The 14365-nt window shown below is 52.6% G+C and overlaps 5 protein-coding genes across 5 annotated transcripts in view; 3 read left to right on the top strand and 2 right to left on the bottom strand.

Annotated features, from left to right (window-relative positions):
* Window positions 1–2150: 2150 nt before the first annotated feature.
* BO95DRAFT_430045 (uncharacterized protein) lies at window positions 2151–3414 on the top strand (the record flags this gene model as incomplete). Its single annotated transcript, XM_025584929.1, has 3 exons — window positions 2151–2306; window positions 2340–2440; window positions 2526–3414. The coding sequence occupies 3 exons, from the start codon at window positions 2151–2153 to the stop codon at window positions 3412–3414; spliced, it is 1146 nt and encodes a 381-aa protein (XP_025444215.1).
* A 143-nt stretch (window positions 3415–3557) lies between these two features.
* Window positions 3558–4667, bottom strand: BO95DRAFT_491776 (uncharacterized protein; the record flags this gene model as incomplete). Its single annotated transcript, XM_025590664.1, has 2 exons — window positions 3558–4056; window positions 4124–4667. Coding segments are annotated over 2 exons (1026 nt in total), but the record flags the coding sequence as incomplete, so codon positions are not given.
* An 851-nt stretch (window positions 4668–5518) lies between these two features.
* BO95DRAFT_430043 (uncharacterized protein) lies at window positions 5519–6141 on the top strand (the record flags this gene model as incomplete). Its single annotated transcript, XM_025584928.1, has 3 exons — window positions 5519–5632; window positions 5774–5892; window positions 5955–6141. 3 exons carry the CDS (start codon window positions 5519–5521, stop codon window positions 6139–6141), a joined length of 420 nt encoding a protein of 139 aa, XP_025444213.1.
* Window positions 6142–6655: 514 nt separating this feature from the next.
* BO95DRAFT_358347 (uncharacterized protein) lies at window positions 6656–8542 on the bottom strand (the record flags this gene model as incomplete). The annotated part of the gene is made up of 7 exons (XM_025582398.1): window positions 6656–6761; window positions 6818–7162; window positions 7247–7364; window positions 7437–7946; window positions 8012–8194; window positions 8249–8356; window positions 8422–8542. 7 exons carry the CDS (start codon window positions 8540–8542, stop codon window positions 6656–6658), a joined length of 1491 nt encoding a protein of 496 aa, XP_025444212.1.
* Window positions 8543–10023: 1481 nt separating this feature from the next.
* BO95DRAFT_512877 (uncharacterized protein) overlaps window positions 10024–14365 on the top strand; it is a gene marked incomplete at both ends in the record, with an annotated part of 11317 nt that continues 6975 nt past the window's right edge. Inside the window, 5 exons of the mRNA XM_025591557.1 lie at window positions 10024–10431; window positions 10508–10823; window positions 10873–13212; window positions 13325–13392; window positions 13452–13796. Of these exons, the coding sequence (XP_025444211.1) occupies window positions 10024–10431; window positions 10508–10823; window positions 10873–13212; window positions 13325–13392; window positions 13452–13796 (3477 nt within the window). The remainder of the gene's footprint in view (window positions 10432–10507; window positions 10824–10872; window positions 13213–13324; window positions 13393–13451; window positions 13797–14365) is intronic.

Genomic DNA, 14365 nt, shown 5'->3' with positions numbered 1-14365 from the left:
TTTTATATCTCGAGTTTGAATATGAATACATTTCGATGTAATTAGTATGTGTTATACTTTCTAAGCAAGCGACCTAGATTTGGTTTATCGTGTCAACATATGTGTCAGTATATATTCGGAACCCAAAGTAGTATTATCCCGGGACTCCTTCGTTATTGAGTCAAAACCAAAGACAGAAAGCTTGGTCTTCTTTATGGTCTTCTTTTTTCTTACTTTGCTCCTTGAAATCGCGTTCACCTATCTACTCAATGTCATCGCCCACCCCTTTTGCGCATCAAAAGTGAGCAATGGCTAAAGTCACTCACAGCCAGCATCATCAACTCTAACAGGTAAAGCGTGACATTCAATGTGACTTTGCTTTATAGAACAGATGCAATTACTTCGGTGATCTAGTACTGCACATATTCCTATCTCTGATCGTAGCTCATTGCATGATCCCGTACTTCTGTGATTTTACTAAGAATTCTCTGCTCATCACTCTAAATCAATATGATTGAGTACCCAGAGTTTACTTAGATAGATATATTCCCGGCATAGTTGACAAAGGCTTATCGCAAGAAAAGCGCTTTGGTAGTACTCCTGAAAGTAAAAAGTATTCTTTCTCTCTCCTCATCACAAACCCGCTTACAGAGGTCCTATTGATTATCCCTACTGTTATGTCAGAATAGTACGAAACGCCTCGTCGCTATGTTGCTACCGGGTAACAAGCCGGGCCTACCTTGTCTCTCATGATGATAACGTTGTCTTCTACGTAAATCTGAGATACGTGGTGCTTATTCATTTTATGTCGCTTCTAAAAGAAGGGTAAACATGCACAGCACAGCTTTGGCAATATCATCGGTTTGAACTGTGACCCTAGACTGACCCTATTTGTCTAACATAGACACATCACAAATGCTCTCCGAAGAGAGAATAGCATCACTCATCCTCCACATCCCTAGACTAAGTCCCAGAAGCGTTCTAGGCTATCTGGTTCTATATCCAAAAGCTACAGAGCGACGATAGAAAATCCAGTGGTTATCAACGTGAGAGTGATTGCCAGCGTAGCTGGCCCTTAGAGACCGGGACCAACACCGGAGGAGCCGACGAGCGTTTGCGCTTGCTGTTATCAAAGCTCAGTATAGGTTATTTCAATGCGTCCTCTAGTACATACGACCACAGGGTGTGGAAAACAGGGCTTCCCGTCCGCTCAGCCGTACTTAAGCCACACGCCGGGAGGTTAGTAGTTGGGTGGGTGACCACCAGCGAATCCCTTCTGTTGTATGTTTTTTGTAGCTATAGCTTTCTTATAGTCAAAAATGAAGCCTTTTATTCCTTTTACCATCCGATCCTTTTCACCCAATTGAGTGTTAACATGAACGAAAGAGGGAGAAAAAAGGTCCGATTCTGAAATCATAGTATGTTCACCGAGGGCCTGAGCTGGAGATGCCCACATATAACCACAATTCTGCCTGATGAAATTCCGGTCAATCGTCGCAAGCGCTGGTATGGTCGATGGCGGCGCGATCCACCAAACACTCACACGGCCCGACCAGTAGAGGGTCATATGGACTCCGATCCTATTGCAATTCGTTACTGCAGGAGAGCTGCGGTAGAGGTCCCACGTCCAAGGGAGTGGTCGATCCTGCACGAAAGATAGTTTCCCATCGAAGAGCTCGGGGTGTGCGAGATCGGCATTCGATCAACATTTACCGAGAGTGATCGAAAAAGCGCGGCAGCAACAAGCGAGAGGAGAAAGTGATCTGAGCCGTGAATCGTCGCGACAGTGGAGACACGCAGTAAGTTACTCTGGTACAGCATGCAGTGCGGACCTGATTCTTCAGCTCTCCACATCGAGATTGGGATTGAGTCAGGTAGGTACTCTATAGGGATTGCAGCCTGGTCCCAGGACTCTGTAACAGTGGGCCCGAACTGTGGGGCAGCTGATGCTGATCCTCCCCCGGTTCAGCTGAGTGACGAAAACGCCCGATGGATCTACATGCGCGCGGCGGACATATAGGGGGCTTAAATGCTCTGTGCTTGTCCCTCTCGTCCCATTCACAGTCCTAAATTACGGCGTCGTCTCCTGTCTGTCGAAAACGCAACAAGAGCAGTCTAGGACCTGCAAACTTTACGCCCAGCCTCAAACTACGCTTCACACTCAAACAAGAATGGATCCTAGTCTCGACGAAGAAAGAGAGGAGATGAAGTCCTTCATGAAAGATGAATATGAAAACATGTACGAAGAGTTCTGGGAAATGGGAGAATGGCAGCTTCAGGAACACTTTGACAAGGACAAACTATTCGAGGCCCGCAACCCCAGCCCTGTTGCAGAGCAAGCGTGACTAATTCCATTGTAGAACTTCCTTTACTACTTTGATTACAACGCAGAGCAAGAGTGGGAAGTCAACTGGAGGTTCAAGATGATGAGACAGGCGCTCTGGCGATTGGAAAACGAGAGGTACAGTACAGTTGTCCAATGATCTCCGTGGCCTCAGCAACGACAGACCCTGGGACGAATCAGCTGACTAAATCGCACTACTGAGCTTTCGTGGAGACTGGAAGCGCTGCGCCGAGTTGGCGTCCTCGATCGCCGACTTTGCCCGGGTCTTCGGCTTGAAAAATGTCGTCAGCAAGATGGAGGAGGTCGAAGAGCGCTGCAGGTCGACGGCCGCGGACACCAACCAACTCTGCCATGAACAGGCGGAGCTGGACGATGACGCGCACGAAGCCGACCCAAAAGATGCAGGCGAGGTGGTAGAGGAGCAGGTTGCCGAGGCGTTGGGGCAGCTAGACCTGCGAGCGGATGCACCATCCGCCGAAGACGTCCAGCGCGGGTCGGACGATGATGACGAGGAGGATCTTGACGAGGATGAGTTCGAGCAGGAGAGGATGAGGATGGGCCAGCAGCTCTGCCAGGAGGTAATCGACGAGCAGGGCCACGTGAATGTCGAGATGCTCAAGGATGTGGTGCGAAGTGGGTACATTAGCATGGAGCAGATGCGGAAGATGATCGAGACGATGATCGAAATCGGGGCGATGGACGAGGCCACGATGGAAGAGATGATGCAAATGCTGGATGAGGTCGGATACATGAACGGCGAGGACGCCTTCGGGGAGTACGGCGACTGGATGGAGAAGCTCTGGGAGTCCCCAAAGTACCAGACCAATTCGTTCACTCAGGAACAAGCACAATCCGCGAAGACTAAGGCTGATGACGCTCTTCGCCTGCTGTTTTCATGCTTCTACCAAAACGAGGACCCTGACATGTCGACCTGGGATGAAGACAGGAATGAGAGTGAAGCGCCCGAGCCCGAGGGACTCAAGATCAATTGGGGGGTCTTTGCTGTTCGCCTGGCGGTTGGTTTCTTGACGAATGGTCTGAGCGAGGACGCCCAATGGTTCCCCAACAACCTCGAGAGCCTAACCTACTGAGAACGCTACGCGAAATTCAAGATACATCAGGTAGAGACGTACCTGGTCGAACATAGACTGCTTATTCAAGATGACAACAAGGAGCCAATGGTTTGTTGGCGCGGGCCCTATTGCAAATTCCAAGTATAATATTCCTGAGTATAAAACCCAAGAGCAAGCATTACAGACTGCCTGTCACGGGAGACGAAGCAACCTCCTCTTCGTGAGCAATCATCCCTTGACAAACCAAACCCGCGAGCTCCCGAGCATAGGGTCCAAGCCTCTCCTCGATGGCGATGCGTGCGAATTGATCCTTCCACTGCTGCCATCGTTCCCTGCTCCACATGTCCTCCCGCCTCCCGACTTTCTCCCGATCCAAGCACTGCTGATACACATGGCCCCTCACTTCGGGTCGCAACAGCCACTGAGCCCCAGCGATCACCCAGCCGGCGAGCCATCCGTACCCCGAGTCTCGACGCGCGGGGTCGTCCAAGTCCGGGTACCAGCCGTCGTCCTGTAGAATTCCTTCCAGCGCGCAGAGATGCGTGCAATCGATCAGATTCCGAACTGTGAAGCGCGTGATCGCCGCTTGGTAGTTCCGCCAGCGAAATTCTCGATCGGTCGGCGGGAGCTGGATCGCCGGGTAGTGGCGGTAGATAAAAGCTGCATTGACACCATCTGGCAGTGAGATTCTGAACAAAAAGAAACAAAAAGAAGGATTGTTCCTCACCCTCTCCTTCGTAGCGAACCTCCGACGACAATGCCAGGAAGTTCCCGTCCAGCGGCCACACTTCCAGTGTGGTGTAAAAAAACTTATCCTCCTCATCATTCTCTAGCATCGGATTGATGATCTGGATGCCGTGTCGGGGGAGCGCTTTTAGGGTTTCGAGAAAGGCGACAATGCGGTTTTGCCCGACGTGCTCCGGCGGAAAAGCCGAGGCGAGTCGGGTAATCCACCGCACGACCATTTCAAAGTGGGCTTCTGGGGCTGGGGCTCTGATCGTGACTACTTCTTCCTCGGTGTTTCCCTTCATTTCCACAGTCAGGGGATCTTCAGTCAGTACTGTATGTGGCGGCATCTGATCGCGATGGTAGGTATACGCTCGGTGGAGTTCGTATCGCTCGTTGGACTCCGTGGTGATGTAGGTGTCAATCTCGGTCGCGGCCTGCGTGGGTGTCGTCTCGCCGTTGACCAGTGATATCAGTAGGGTCTTATACCAGATGTCTTCTTCATCGTCCCAGTCTTTTAAGAGATTCAGGTCCAAGACCGAGTCGAACTCTGGATCTGGGGTTGCGGAGGGTTAGGGAGGCATTTCTGATAAGGTGCTGTTGTTGTTTGTTGACTGAGTAGTGGGGTTGGTTGAAGGGCTGGAGTGAGAGTGAGAGACTCCAATATAGGGGTGGCCTAAGAACGAAAGAGAAATAAGGGTTCGGTTGTGGCTTAAACATACAGTCAAAGTAAGAACTAAGTTAGTAACCTGGTGAATGGGAGTTGGAGACAAGGAATAGGGCTATCCTTCCCGGGCGGTAACCCACAGAGACATCACTTCCAACAGAACACAGGTCTGCCAATATAAGAATGCATCACTGGCTATCTCCTATTGTAAGATACGGCCCCCATATGACCCCCAGATTGCCTCAACCCTGGATCTCATTCCTCCAGCCCCCATTCAGGCATCGTCGCGGACCCCAACAATGCAGATAGACGAGCGTCAAATAGCAGTGTATCATAGAAAGAATATTCATGAGTGCGATGTTGTACGATGCAGACGCTGAAACAACCTTGGTCGACGATGACGGCTTCCCATAGCTTTCTTGTATATCCCACAGACCGTAGGCGCATTCCATTGTTGACTCAACTTGTTCGTATCGTTAGTGCTGATTTGTTGAGTCTTGTCCACTCTTTGGATAAGAAAATCATTCATTCTCCTAAGCCGGCCTGATCAATAGACAGTGTCAGATAACTGTGAACTAAGAAGCTGGAAACAAGCCCTATAAAGCCAGCCTCATATAACCCATATCTTGCAACTACTACAACAATCACCCATAATTTCACTTGCTCATCCATTCGTTGATATATACCTCTGTTTATTAATACAGAACTTCATTCATTCGTTCATCCAAAATGCAAATCAAGAACATCCTCGCCATTGCCCTTCTCGCTTCTCCAACCTTCGCACTACCTGCTGCTGCAGGACCCAGCGAGAGAGATGAGCTCAACCTCTTCGAAGCCCGCGCGGTGAGACTTGGACTTTTCTCACGTTTCCCTTCTTCCCTCTAAGAATCAAAAACCCCCTGAAGCCAAACTTGTCCAAACCCCCGCCGTCGGGGAACAACGGTAACCTGCACCCCGGAAACGTAAAACAAGTCCAAAACCAAGTTCACCGTCAACGTGGCCACGGCCGAGGCCCAGGCTAAGACGGGTGGCTGCACTAAGGGCAAGAGCGGCTACCCGCACATGTTTGAGAACAATGACAGGATTCACTGGGGCAATACCGCGTGCGATGCGTAGAGTGGGCCCTCGACTTCACTGCAGGAGTACCGGTCTACTGGAACACCAGCAAGGTGAAAACGTGGTTGAAGGACGAGAAAAGGGGTAGCAATAGAGTTCCTACTGGCTCCAAGATCCCCGTTCGCGTGGTATATATGGAGGGCAACAACGGCGAATGGATCTACTGTGGTGTCATGATCCACAAGGAAGTGGAGTCGGATAATACTGGCAAGGGGCTCGTCAACATTTGCTCCTGATGTCTCTTGATAAACTGCTCGCCAGGCTCGAGTAGTTGGCAGACAGGAGTGAGAGATATGAATCATGCTTTGGATGTTTGTTCAAGTTATGCCTGCTCTAATATGTACAGTAGTCCCCTCACACAGCCGCTTGTTTGGCCCCTCTGTGTGGAGCCTGAAGGAAATAGGATTACAATTTTATCTATACTTGATAGAAAGTAAAACAGGTAACAGAAGAAAGAAAACTCGATAGCTTGATACGGTTAAAATAGGATGAGCATAGGCATGCGGCAATTCCATTGAGCTGCACATCATGCAGACAATTAATCATCTCTCATGTTTCCAAGGAGGAAATAGATCCATCAACAACTTCAGGACAGTGTTGCTATCTATTCTCGTCAATGCAAAACTCGGGTCTCGATATGGAATGACGAAAGTATCCTAGTTGTTAGGAAGGAGGCCCTCCTCATCCCAACCTGAGGGGGAACTTTGCAAGCTCAAGCATCCGGTAGCAACGTCTCAGAGAAATCCCGACTCATGCATTGCCACTACCTTGAGTATCTGCACGACGCACCGAACTGTTCAACGTCGGGGGACGGAATCTGTATTTTCCTTTGGATGGGGGTGGGGGGGGATCCGCCCTGTCCAAACTGTTAGATTCCTCCGGAACGCACAAACACCGAAGAGAAGAACATACCCATCATATGCCAGCTTAACCAGCAGATCGCCACCCTGGTTGAAGAGAGGATCCTTCATGAAGAAGGTACCGGCGGCCGGGAGGCAGAGGCGGTTTGCGTTAGCCATCGCCTCGGCCAAGACACGACTGACATCATCTAGTGCAGAATTCATGCTTTTCTTGAGGCCGTCTGCCATCTCGTCGGCGATATTTTGCGCGGTGTCTGTCAAGTGCATACCCCCACCCTCGTCGTACGTAACCTTCACGTGGTCATTGCTTTCCTTAAAGCGGAAGACAAGTCCGCCCTCTTCAATAGAGGCCATGTCGATTTCTAGTTCCCATGCGGTGTGTACAGTCACCCAGAACCTGCAGATTCAGGGCCACCCGCCACGTCAGAAGACACATCCAGACTGCCAGGAGACAAAAAACAGACAGGAAATGGGGGCTCACTCGGTAGGACTCCCCGAGGATCTGTGATGATTGAGGTCATATTTGAAGTCATTGCCTCCTTTCACAGTGAGGCTTTCTTTTCCGGCCGTGAACGCGACACTGGCCTGGATATTGGTGACTAGATGGTGTCAGCCTCTCGAGCCCTTGATCAATCGTTTTTGGAAGAGACAGAAGAGAAGGCAATGCATACCATACTGTGCCGCATTCATCCAATCACTCCCACTATCGGGTTTATTGACTTTCTTCGCCGTGGACTTATCCTCGGTGCTCGTGGACCAGCCGCCGTACGCATTCGAAACCCATTTGTAACTGCTGTTTGACGCCCCGGCGTCGCCGATATGATACCTGGTCCAAAAGCCATAGGGCGCGTCGGACGGTGTTCCCTTCCACTCGAGGTACGGCGTGTCCGGCACCGGAGTCATGGCCACAACCACCTGTCTGGCGAGGGGCAGCATCCATTCCCAGAACAAAGTTCGGCTCATGCAGAACGAGGCCCCTCGATCGCCTGCGCCATCGACCCACGGACCGGTGTAGCCCATGGCACCCTCGGCCGGGGGATTCTTGAAGTTTGACATCAACAGGTATGACAAGGCGTTGTCGTCCTGATAATCCTTGTTGGATCCCTGGCCATCCACTCCGCGCCATGGATAACAGAAGTAATCGATGCTGGTTGGAGGGAACGAGGGTGCGTACGGGTTGACTGCAGGTCACATCAATCAGCAGGTTCCTTGGGGCGCTGGCACTACACGTGAGGGACTCTCTTACGCTCATCGGCGCTTTTGCTTTCCTCGCGCTGGGCCGAGTATCCTAGAACACTCTTGCCATTTTCCGACATTCCCTTGACCCAGTGATCGATGAAAGTAAGCAAGCTAGCCCGCGAATCGCCACTTAGGTCGTTCAACTTGTTTTTACCGAGAGTCGAGATGTCTTCGTTGAACTTGGTGCTAGCTGTGGTTGGATGTCAGAAACAGGCCGTCTGATAGGGGCACGATAAGCACTAACACGAGGAGTCAATGAAAAGCTGCGCGAGAGAAAAGTTCGACTCGGGAAGCCCTGCACGCTCTTTGAACTTTTTGTACTCGTCCGAGTCCTTCGAAATCTTCTTCTGGTCTGGCGGAGGGTCAGCATCGGCAGTGCGAGCACAAGCCCTTCCTATTTTGCCGGCGCGCACTTACTGATCACCACATCGAAGGCGAGGACCCAGTTGTCGATGTCGAGTTCGATGGTATCGTCGGACTCCTGACTTTTGTATAGGACCACTTTTCCCGTCTTCAAGGCTAGCAGAAAATACAACATGGGCTCACGGCTTTCGACATGAAGCTGCACGGAAGGAGCTCCGATAGTCGCATCGATCGACTCCCCGTGAATGCTTTTGTGGAAGTGTGTTAACGGGCCCTCGTCCTCCCCCTGGGCGAGCTTCCACATGTTCTTGAATCCTGCATTGATCACCTTCTGCGAGAGGACAATGATCTGATCGTAAGGATCAGGACTGGTGTTGTTAACATAATATTCCTGGGAGGAACTCATGATGCTGGAAGCGGCCTAGTAACAGAATCGAAAGATGTTAGTTAGTTTTCACTGTCTTTGTGTGTGAGACCAGTCGAAGTAAAGTCCTATTATATAGGCCTGACCAGAGAGAGGGGGGGAGCCTCCCCTTGAAGAGCGTACGACTGAGTTTGGCTCTTGTCGAATGGTTCTCCAAATCCTCATCGCCCTCTTTCTCCGCCTTTGATATCATGAGGTAACATCGTTCAGCTCAGCCATAGTCACTTTCGACAAACAAGATCTCTGATGTCGTGCAGCTCTAATTGCTTTTCCTTCAGCTGCCTGTGTCTTCCACTGACGTCAAAGAGTTGGCCTGGATCAGAATAATCAGCACTGAGCTAGGTGATCCCCCTAACATCGAGTTTCCATTCTGGGCTTGTCGCATTACCAGGAGCAGGAAATCTTGTACTTGTGCATGTAAAACAATGCAGGTGCGAGACACGGAGGGGCAGCCTCCCAGCCTGTTTGATCAGAGCTGAGTCCTCGCTCAGGGTGTCTGTGGGATGCGTTCAGCTCGCAGGGTATAGTTCGGTTGCAGAAGTGACGTGGCGAGGGGGAAGGTAGACGATCTGCAGACTGCAGGCCATCCGACTAACACCATCAAGGAAAAAGCAAGCCTAGGCTCTCAGAGATGCTGAGAAGGGACTCAGCTCATTTGGTCTACGATTGCCCCGCTCAGTGCGTTCACCCAGGCAAGGTCCGTTCCGCCCCGCGGATGCACCCCTCTCGTGCATGAGATATGCAACTAAACATGCAAGCGTTCAACAATTCGCACACATCTGCATCTTGCGCAGTTTGCCATCCACCAAAATACTACATTTCACACAGGGTGTTGATGCGCACTTCGATCATTGCACGCACGAGGGTTACATACTCCAAGTCGTAGCCATGGCACATATCAAGAAAATCGCGCATGATGCGGGGGGAGGTGGCATTCACAGGTCCCTGTCTCAATCCTGGCATCGTGAGCTTCTCAATTTCAGCTTTCAGCTGGGTGTGCTTGAGAGGCACAGAGAGAAAGATAACACACACATACACACAGAGAGAGAGAGAGAGTTTGTATGTATTATTTTCTCCGGGGATGTTTTACAACTAGCCAATCTTGCTCCCATCGTATAAGAGCACCCTCCTTCTCACTCACTTGCGCCACCTTATCTCCTTCCTCCCCATCCTTCAGTCTACATCACTACTCAAACTCACTGCCTGTCATTGCCTGATAACATCCTTTCACCATGATTACCGTGAATAAGGACTCGGAGGTGATGACCAACTACGTGGCCGCCAACCCGGTCCCGGCTGGCGAGGCGTTCGGGGTCTTCCACGACCAGCAATGGCAGCCCGCCGTGTTCGCCCTGGGAGAAGACAGCATCCTCAGCCTGATTATCACCGTGGGCCGTGAGCCGAAGAAATTCGACTTTGCCAAGCTGTCAGGCCTCTTCTCCGTAGATGTCAAGGTACAAGCGTTTGCCGTCCTACAGGCACCGGACGGCAGTCTGGATATCTGCATTGCTACGAAAGCGAGCGATACAACCTCAAACTTTTATTTACTGCATAACATCACCTTGGACGAGATCTTGGGCACGATGCCATCGGCCAAAGTCATTCAAGGCGTCTTCCCGACTGTGGACCATATCTACATGGTATGTTATGTCCTGAGGCTCTAAGAAGCCATGCGATTGGAAAGCATGCTAACCTGGGGTACTTTCATGTGGCGAGGGTCATAAACCAAGTGATGAGGCACGAGCACTACCACTGGTCACGGTAGCGTTTCAACGACCGGATAGGTTGACCAAGACAGAGGATCTCAACTACGTCAAGATCGAGGGGAAGAAGGCCACCTTGGTGGACCACTGGAGCCTGCCGGTCAATCCGGAAAAGATTCTCGATGTAACCCTGGTCACCTGTCTGTTGGGCGATGGGGTGATGGTCCTCTACCAAGGGTTCTCCGGGGAGAAGTTTCTGGTGTTCAAGGTGCTGGCCGCGGACGACGAGGACAGTGTTGGGTTCGAGGTTCAGGTTCCCTGTCCGGAAGGTAAGAGGGTTCCCTTTTGGTCTGGAAGAGCACTCTACCCGCATGGCAGCCTTTGTATTATGGCTTAACGCCTTGAACACCTTAATTGATGTCTGGTATCCACTTTTAGGGGCGACCTGCTTGGCTTCGTTCCTGGACCCGGCGAAAGGGTGGACGGTCGTGCTGGTGGGCGGCAAGGAGATCACCGCGTTGGCCTACAAGGATTACAGCTCCCATAAGACCAGTGCCGGCACGGTGATCGACAGGCTGAAGCAGATCAGCGACCTCAAGGATCTGCACGTCTCGCAGACCGGGGAGAGCCTCCGGCTGTGGTATACCACCGCGACCGACGCGGTCTACTACTACACCACCAAGACTACGGCTCTCTCCGAGGGTATCGTGATTCCTCTCCTCGCGAAAGGACAAGGCGGCCGGATCTCCAGCCTTCTGTCCAGCCGACCCGCCGACGGGGATAACAAGCTTCTAGTCAGCAGTCTGCTGTCGGTGGACGAGACCGGAAACCTGTCCCTCCTGCAGCAGGACCCTGCCTCGCAGGTGTGGCAGCAGTACCCGTTCTGGCACGCTTCCGAAGAGACAATCACCGAAGTAAAAGGATTGATGGTCCGTCTACACACGACGGTCACCAACGATAGTGACGGGGACGCGGCCGACCTCCTCCCCGGGTGCTGGCTGCGTGTGAGCTGTTCCGGCCTCGTTCGGTGTATCGTCAACGGTCACCACACGACTCTCTCGCCCACAGCGGAGTGGTACCAGACCGATGCCAAAGGTGTCCTGAATATCCTTTTGCAGACTGACGACGCCACGATCCATCAGTTCGCCGCCGAAGCCTACCGCCGCGCGCAGAAACCTTCGCAGTCGGTGTCGTTGTCGTCGGCGGCAGCGGCCGAACGAGCCCTAACGGATCCGATCCTGGACCCATCCCGTAAGATCCTCCCCAAGATCCAGGACATCAAAACCGGCGACCAAGTCAAAAATCTCAAGACAGCGGATGGGACGCCGTTGTTCGAGAAAGCCCCCGACGATCCGGACGGCGTTGCCAAGATCTTCCAAAAGCTCGTCGCCAGTGCAAATGATCTCCATGCCCAGGAGAAACAAAAGCTACAGACATACCACGCAGCGATTGCCTCTCCGAGCAGCAGTACCCCCGTTCCTTATGGGTTCTGGTCCGATATAGGGGACGCCCTTAGTGGAGCGTGGCATTGGCTCACCTCGGTTGCAGAGGATGTCTGGCAATGGACCTGCGATGTGGTCGGCGGCGTGTGGAAGTTTATCGTCAAGATCGGCGAGGAGATCTTTGAGATCGCCCTCAACACCATCACCTCAATCGTGAAGGGCGTCATCTGGGTGTTCAAGAAGATCGGCGCCGTCATCAAGGATATCATCGAGTTTATCAGTTTCTTGTTCGAGTGGGGCGATATCCTTGACACAACCGACAGTATCGCCGCCGGGTTCAACGCGGCCCTGGAATACGGCAAGGAGGCGCTGGACGCGGCGGACCTCGACGCGCACAAGTGGTTGGAGAACGTCCGCTCCACGATCCTGCAGAACCTCACCTCCCTTCAGTCAAACGACTACAACGGAGCGCGGCTGGGAGGCAGCAATAGCAACAACAAGAAGACCACGGTCGCAGCCAGCACGGCCGGTGGTGATGCAGACGGCAATGCAGACCAGGGCGCCGACGAGGATGAGGTCAAGGCGGCCGTGCCCTACAACTGGTCGGCGTACTACTTCACCTACGGCGGCGGAACGACGAATGCGGTGCTCCACGACGACAGCACCACCACCGCCTTCGCGACAGGGGGCACGACCGAAGACCAACTGGTGAAGCTGTGGCAGGACGTGCAGGACGAGGTGCAGATCATCATGAAGACGGTGACGAATGTGGCCAAGGATCTGGTCGAATTCTTCAACCCGGCCAACTTCAGCGTGCGGGAGGTCATGGCCAAGGTGGGCGTGGACCTGGTCAATGGGATGATCGACGCGGTGGAGAAACTGGCCGACATCCTGTTCGATGCCCTGAAACTGGGTATCGACCTCGTGCAGGACCTGGCGACCAAGGAGATCAACATCCCCGTCATAACGTGGCTCTGGAAGAACGTGATCGCCCGGGGCCGGCCCCTGACGCTGCTGAACCTCTGCGCGCTCTTGATCGCGATCCCGACCACCGTGCTGTACAAAGCGAAGAAGAAGCGGGCGCCGCCCAAGTTATCTGGGCGGTTGACGAAGGGCACTTTCGGCCAGTACGTGCAGGGCCAGGGCGACGCTTCGCTCGCGGCGGATATCCGAGGGTTCAGTGTCGCCGCGGAGTCGGGCGTGCTCCTCATCGAGACGGAGTTCGACGTGCTTTCGCTGGGGCTGGATGGCGCCTTCGAGGGACTCGGCCTTGAAAGTATTCCCTTCGGACCGGTGGATAGCATCATGAATGTCTTTGATTCGGCATCCCTGACTTTTGCCGCCGTGAACGGATTCATTCACAACCTGGCCCGTTGGAGACAACACAGCATCCGCCGCCTACTCTTCTGGACTGACCACCGACTCACTGGACACCAAACACGCTCTCAAATATGCAGTAAGTGCTAGGCCCCTTCCCACTCACACAACCACCTAAAACTAACATCCAATGTCCAGGGCTGGGCCCTCGGGGGCGCCAAGTTCACCGCCAGCACCGTAGTCAAACTAGTGAGCAAGAAGATGAAGCTAGAGCGACCGGTGGTCAAGCGGTGGAAGGGGACGGTCAGCGCCGTGCTGTCGGTGCCATCGCTCTGCCTCAAACTCACGAGCGATATTATGGACGCCACCGCAGCGGAAAAGAACGAGGTGCTGATCGTTAACGGGTTTATCGAGACCATCGCCGGGTTCGCGGGCACCTGGGGCAAAGCCGTGGCGCAGTGGAATGACGAGCTCGAGAACTATCTCATGTATATCGGCTTGGCCGTCTACCAGGTCTGCCGGGTGGTCAAGTACGGGTTGAAGGTGGAGGATTTTGCAATTGAAAAGCTGGACTGATTAGAAACTGCTGGGGGGGGATTGGGGCGGGGTGTATTGCTTAGTGTGAAGTTCAATCTCTGATCTCATGCTTTTCGTCTTTGCGCCATTTTACCGTGCTGAAGCACGGGAAGCCTCAATTATGTAGCAGCCAGTCATTTTACCAACTCACAGAAATGAGGGATCAAAGCTAAGAGATCGGATACTAGATTCAAAATTTTCCATAACCATGCACATACGACCACAGGGTGTGGAAAATAGGGCTTCCCGTCCGCTCAGCCGTACTCAAGCCACACGCCGGGAGGTTAGTAGTTGGGTGGGTGACCACCAGCGAATCCCTTCTGTTGTATGTTTTTGCCTTTCTTTTTCCCCGCGGAGATGCACAAGGACTATAAATGAGAACGTTAGGAATATTCAAGTTGCTTTGTCTGTCTAGTTAGTTCTAATGTTGTAGGCTGAGAAGGTAGTGCATCGGGTTGAAAATTTGATGCTCCTAGCATGCGTGAGTTATACAGTGCATGCGTCGACCTCCGCCCTCAACCATCTCGGTATTACGC

Source organism: Aspergillus brunneoviolaceus, assembly GCF_003184695.1.
Source record: "Aspergillus brunneoviolaceus CBS 621.78 unplaced genomic scaffold BO95scaffold_19, whole genome shotgun sequence".
NCBI classification, from domain to species: domain Eukaryota; kingdom Fungi; phylum Ascomycota; class Eurotiomycetes; order Eurotiales; family Aspergillaceae; genus Aspergillus; species Aspergillus brunneoviolaceus.
Note: the sequence above shows the minus strand (reverse complement) of the source record. Positions and strands in the feature narration are given on the sequence as shown.